A 6,391-nucleotide genomic window follows, 5' to 3' on the forward strand; every position below is an offset into this window, starting at 1 on the left:
TTTTTTAAAGTATAAGAGACAAGTATCTTAAATAAGTACTAGTAACTATATGGTCTGAATTAACACCAGCAGCTAATGAATAAGAACTAGCCTAGGCCTGCTTAATAAATAATATATATATATATTAAAATCTAAAAAATAGTTAATAACTCCAAAATAGATACAGTAGTTTATAGATCAAATGAGTCATATGAAATGTTTTCATGGTTTCCTTCGTGGTCTTTGGAGTGTTAAAAGCTGTTTGTGCATAGAAAAGATCCTCAAAGATTAAAGTCTCTAACCCAAAACAGGTAAGTCGTGGAAACACCATGTGTTTGTAAAATTAAACCTTCCCAATCTGTTACGTTCTGCTTAAGTCACACTGGTAATGTTATCGATCAGCTTGGTCATCTGCATTTTCTGAATTAGAATCCGCCTGGAGTTAAAAAGGTAGTTAGGGCATAACATTTTTGACACATGCTTGAGGTATTTGGCAAATCACAGCAAAGGGGTTAGCTAGCCAATCAGAGCACACTGCGCTTTTCAGAATGATGAGCTTAGTCAAAAGCAAGGCATTTCAGAAAGCCAGACCAGACATGAGCAACAATACTGTACGCTATGAAAATATAATGTTTGATTTTTAACATTAAATAGTGTAAGCAACATAATATACTTTTTAGCATTGTCATATGACCCCTTTAAATGTTTAAACAGCTTGTCATACTAGCAGTTAGTCAAAGTGTTAAAAAACAAAATGAGATCAATTGTAATTAGGCATGGGCCAGTACAAGATGCTGACGGTATGATAACCTTGGATAAAATTATCACGGTTTCTCTGTGTTGTGATCACTGCTCTTAAATATATTCTTTTTAAATGTCTGGGTAAAAATCTCAAACGTTTTTCCATTTTGAACACAATATATAGAATTTTGAGAAACATTTAAAATATTTTGGGACAGTAAACATGTCTGGCTTAAAAACCCAAATTGACTTTTGCTATCTTCGTTCATTTTAAAAACACACATTCCTTTACAATTTACAATGGCATCTTTGGAGATCTTTTCTGCTGAAGATACTGTTGTCCAAAAAACAAAACAAAACATGAATTTCCCAAACTGTGGTATACCTTGAAAACGGTTATCGTCCCATGCCTAATTGTAATACTATAGTTTATGCAACTGGCTACAGGTTTCATGCCTCAGTCCTCTTCCTGCTCCACCTGTCGTGGAAGAAAGAAAATGGCCTTTTGTCCGATGTGAGTTCTTGGGCCCCGTTTCATTTTCCCGTTCTTTTTTATTCCGACGTACCAGTTTTCACCGTGCTTTTGAGACTGATATGTGTTGTAGTGGTTTTCCTCCATCTTCTCCAGGAAATAACTTTCATCCGTCACTAATGACTGCAAAAACAGATAGGATCTTATAACTGATGTTCCAATAGCGATGTATCTGTTTGTGAAATGTTTGTTTAGACTTACTGAAGCGTACAGCTTGCCATGTTCATTCATCGAGAGGTAAAGACCTGTTTCTGATCCTTCGATCACCACCACTCCTGGACTTGTTGCTTTTATGCGCAGTATGCCTTTGTATACACACACACACACACACACATACAGAAGGACTGCTGTAAACACAGGGGAGGTTTTCTGAAAATGATACAGATCAATCTCAGATTCCAGAACAGTGTCCCACATACCATACTCCCATGATACAGAGCATCAAGGACAAATGTTTGTTACTCTGATGACAAGCTATCTCCATTTTTGATTTTGGATTATGTTTTATTCACCTTATTCTCAGCTGTCGAGTGGGCGCTGCCATTTGAATCTTTTTGTCTCGCGACTTCCGGTCACATTCACTTCCATTCATTTTTTGACGTTAACAACTGCTGGTTACGCTGCTTGATGTTGCAATTTAATATTTTCTTATTATATTATGCTACTGGGTCTGTGTAGTCATGCAAACATTTGTTTGTTGAGCAAGTAGTTTGGCCATTTTCTGCCGTTTATTATTCCTAGTCATTTCTCCCATAGGCGACTGAATCGGAAGTTCTAAGACAATCGCGAAAACAGGCGCACTTCCGCATTTTAGAATAAGGTCAATACTGTTGAAGTCAGAATTATTAGCCCCCCTCTTTATTATTGTTTTCCCATTTCACTAAATATATTTATTTCCCATATTCCTGTTTAATAATTCACTAGATATTTTCAAGACACTTCTATACAGCTTAAAGTGACATTTAAAGGCTTAACTAGGTTAATTAGGTGAACTAGGCAGGTTAGGGTAATCAGGCAAGTTATTGTATAACGATGGTTTGTTCTGTAGACCATCGGAAAAAAATAACTTGGAGCTAATAGTATTGTCCTTAAAATGTTTTTAAAAAAAAATTAAAACTGCTTTTATTCTAGCCGAAATAAAACAAATCAGACTTTCTCCAGAAGAAAAAATATTATCAGACACTGTGAACATTTCCTTGCTGTTAAACATAATTTGGGAAACATTTAGAAAAGAAAAGAAATTTAAAGGGGAGCTAAGAATTCTGACTTCAACTGTATTTGTTTTACTGTTAAAGGTGAGTGTACATTTAAGTCAAATATATAATTTTACCCCTGTAAAGTCTACTATATTAGATTTGAAAATCACTGAGGCACTAATTTGTCAATGTGGTCTGAAAAACCTGTTGAGCTAAATCTGCTGTGTGCATTCTGATGGATTGAACTAATTCATACTACTTAAGTAAATAAAAAAAACCTTTTGATCGAGCTTTTTAGAGTAATGTATTACAGTATTCAACCTTCTTGTCGTGTTTGGGTCAAATCTGACTGATTTACAACTTAAAACACTCTTAAATATTGTTTTACATCTGATTGCCTCGGTCGTATAATATCCTCCACACCATGCATTTGAACATAGAAAAATAATGATCATCTCTTTCATTGTATTTTGAGTGTTTTAGTCAACCTTGTTACACCTGTAGTCCTCCTGGTCAGAAGTTAACGCCATATGAAATGAATGGGTATCCAGACAGTGTTCATCCATCAGACAGAAAAGATCCCCATATACTGTACACCACCCCAACTCACTCACTCACTATTTGTATTTTCACTGCAGTCATTTTATGTCTAATTCTATGAATTCATGTTAAACACTACTTTAATACATTGTTCACAACTAAAGAATGTTGAATAAATATTTGGTTTTGAAAAATGTTTTTTGTGCTAAGAGCAGGTTAAAATACGGTCTGGTCAATTTTGACCGGGAACACTAAAGTAAGGGGCAAGAGGTGAACACGACAGGAGGGTTAATGTTACATTTCTAAGCACATTTTCAGTAACTGATTAATCATTCAAATATAATTTTTAATTGTATCAAATAGAAAACATTTTTTTTTTTTTTTGTGGTTTTAGTGGATTCTGTTGAGTAAAATGTAATTTTGTTTTATTCTGTTTAAACTTAAGACATTTCTTATACATTTTTAATAAATTTTTACAATTAAATAAAAAATTTTTTTTTTGGTTACAAATGTAAAATATTTACATATAACATGTTTACTGTGCATATTGTAAAATGAACGTTATCGCAATATTATATGCAATATCCATATATCACAGAGAGAAGCGATACATTTAGTTTATTTTTATGTGTCAAGTGTTTGTGTGTGTCTGCATAGGTTATTTATCCAAATTTTACCAGAGGGGGCCTTACTTTCTTTATACCCGCCTCATCAGTAGGTGCTGTTTTGCTATTGGCCGGCCCAAAGATGAACCTATTTTCTCAGAGCAGAGAGCTGAAAAGCTCTAGCTGTAGAATTAGCATGAACAGAGGGGACGTCACCATCAATATCCACCAATTACTCATATGTCCCTACCAATAATTTAAGCACCTTCAAAATAAAATAATGCTCTGTCAACCCTGAGTAACCTAGATGTGCTCAAAGGGATAAATCCATAGATATATATAAAATAGATAAAACAGTTAAATTGTGTAACATGCCTCTCTAAATTTCTGTACATTCATCTTAAAAACCAGATTGTAGTAAAATCATGTAAGTTGACTTTTGCAGCATAGGACGTGCTTCATAATGTTATTTGTATACGTGTTTATAACTTTTACTCATGTTTTTTAAAGCACAAAACAGAATTTGTGCTGTTCAATACATGTGCTCTAGGGATGTAAGTCCCCACCAATATCAAGAGCAAATCTACGCTCTTGCAGTAGAGACAAGCGAGGAAAATGACAGCACAAATAATCATATGCCAAGATTTTCAGTCATTCATTTGTATTTTATGTTTGAATCTTGACATAGTTTTAAAGCCTGAATTAAATTTAATTATATGATAAAATATATATTGCCTGTTTATTTTTATGATCATTACGTAAATAAATAAAAAAAATCTGTGGGAAAATGTTATACATCAAGAAACATTTCAGATATTGTCCCAGTATTGTGCAGCAGTTTATATTTATTTTTAGAACAGTACCAATTATTTAACTTTAGAATAATTAGGAAATCTGTATCAATCACAACAAATACAAATATTGTCATTTTTAATAAACAAAAACTAAGTTTTAATGAAAAATTATAAACAAAAAAAACTTCTTTTTTTTATTCGAAATGAATGTTGTCAGGACTTTGTGGAATAAAATAAATATTATTTTATTTTACATTACATGCCTAATAAATCCTGAGAAACTGGATATTTGTAGGTGCTCTCTTATCTTCAGGGTTACTACATGTTAAAGGGTTTACAAGTCACATTTAAGACGTTTTAAGACAACAATGAATAAAATGAGTTACACAAGGCTAAACCTTAAAGATTAAAACCTTAAAAAACATTAAAAACAAATTCTATTTTAAGGAAGATAATTAAACCACATTCATAAGTAAATAGAGTTAATAAATAAACATTTCCAAAAACTTTAATTGAAATATATTATAATATAGATTAGAAGGGTGTTGGCCCAGTTGGGTATAGCTTTACATGGGCATAGGAAATTTAAGACCCATTTAAAATTATTTAAGACCTACAACACCATTTTTTAGTGGATTTAAGACTTTTTAAGGCCTAAAATGTTTTTTTAAGACTGTTAAAGACCCTGCAGATACCCTGATGTTAACCATAAATAGTTATAGGCTTTACAGGGTTATTAAAAAACTTCAAAACAGATTAATTTCTCTTCATATAGACAGATGGATTTACACATTAAATAAGCTACAGAAACTGTTCATATTCATCACAATGTTTACACTTTTTGCACAAAACTCTTTACTGCAAAGCTGTAGGTCCAAATGTTCTGTCTTAAAGATGAAAGAATATGTTTGCTAATGTGTATTACTCTGTTCAATGGCAAATTCAGAAACAGGTTCTCATATGTGAATGAACGTTTTAAAGACTGATAGCACACATGCAGAATAATAACTCACTGTATGTGTTTTCGTCTGCTGCTCCAGCCACTGTCCCGTCCGCCAGGATCTGAAGGTGAAATCCTCCATTCATACAGTACAGCCGCGTCAGTTTTTTATAGTCGCGCGGGCTGGACTTTACCGCAATATCGGCCTCGGTCATGCCTACAATTCAATGAGCTATTCTGAGCTCAGTCCTGTTTGAAAACAGAAAATGGCCGAGTCTCAAAACCTAGCGAGCTGCTTACCTACGGCATTTTAGGAGCAGCTGGGCAGAAACGTGCATACGGTGGCCGAAAATGCTGCTGCACAGTGGATTTGAGACACGGCTGATAATGCATAAGCTGCAGAGGACGACCAACGGGTTGTATTCATTAACTCAAAACTTGTCGTTACGAAATCCCAGGACAAAATACTATATAGCCTATATGAAATGTAAATTTGATGATTATGTTTTATTTGTTAAAAAAAATCGAAATAAAATAGGCTATTTTATCTCAATCAATTAAAGTCTTTTAGAAAAGCTATTAAAACATTTTTTTTAATCTTTGAGGTAAACCTGGTTGCTTAGGAAGAATATTATAATATTGCATAATAATGTATTAAATAACGTAAATAAATACAGTGCAAGAATTTTAATAAACTCTTATTATGACTTTTATGACCATCATTTGTCCCGAGAAATAATAGGTGTGTGTACTGTATGTGTGTATATATATATATATATATATATATATATATATATATATATATATATATATATATATATATATATATATATATATACACACACACACACAAACACATGCATGCATATATTTGAGAAGTGCTTATTTATTATTTTGTTTAATTAGATTTAAACTATGCAGACAAAAATTATATATAGAAATTTAAATATCTTAGTAACAATATTGTTTTGTAGTTTTGTTTCTATGTACAGTGCATCCAGAAATTGTTCGTATAGTGCTTCACTTTTTCCACATTTTTTATGTTGCAGCCTTATTCTAAAATG

At 32.7% G+C, this 6,391-nt stretch overlaps 1 protein-coding gene across 2 annotated transcripts; it reads right to left on the reverse strand.

Annotated features, from left to right (window-relative positions):
* Positions 1-3: 3 nt before the first annotated feature.
* Positions 4-5,690, reverse strand: fgf1a (fibroblast growth factor 1a). Of its 2 annotated transcripts, XM_073921263.1 has the most exons (4): positions 5,401-5,690; positions 1,454-1,557; positions 1,287-1,375; positions 589-1,198 (listed from the first exon to the last, which is right to left on the reverse strand). In XM_073921263.1, the coding sequence occupies exons 1-4, from the start codon at positions 5,540-5,542 to the stop codon at positions 1,171-1,173; spliced, it is 363 nt and encodes a 120-aa protein (XP_073777364.1). In that variant the 5' UTR covers positions 5,543-5,690; the 3' UTR covers positions 589-1,170.
* Between the last annotated feature and the right edge of the window lie 701 nt (positions 5,691-6,391).

The sequence above is a fragment of the Danio rerio genome, chromosome 14 (assembly GCF_049306965.1).
Source record: "Danio rerio strain Tuebingen ecotype United States chromosome 14, GRCz12tu, whole genome shotgun sequence".
Lineage (NCBI taxonomy): Eukaryota > Metazoa > Chordata > Actinopteri > Cypriniformes > Danionidae > Danio > Danio rerio.

What these genes read in the sequence shown, in the direction of transcription:
- fgf1a (XM_073921263.1), bottom strand. Translation starts at nt 5,542, where the DNA reads ATGACCGAGGCCGATATTGCGGTAAAGTCCAGCCCGCGCGACTATAAA. An exon ending in ATGGCAAGCTGTACGCTTCA is followed by an intron (nt 1,376 to 1,453) that starts GTAAGTCTAAAC and finishes CTGTTTTTGCAG; the next exon opens with TCATTAGTGACGGATGAAAG. An exon ending in CAAAAGCACGGTGAAAACTG is followed by an intron (nt 1,199 to 1,286) that starts GTACGTCGGAAT and finishes CTTCCACGACAG; the next exon opens with GTGGAGCAGGAAGAGGACTG.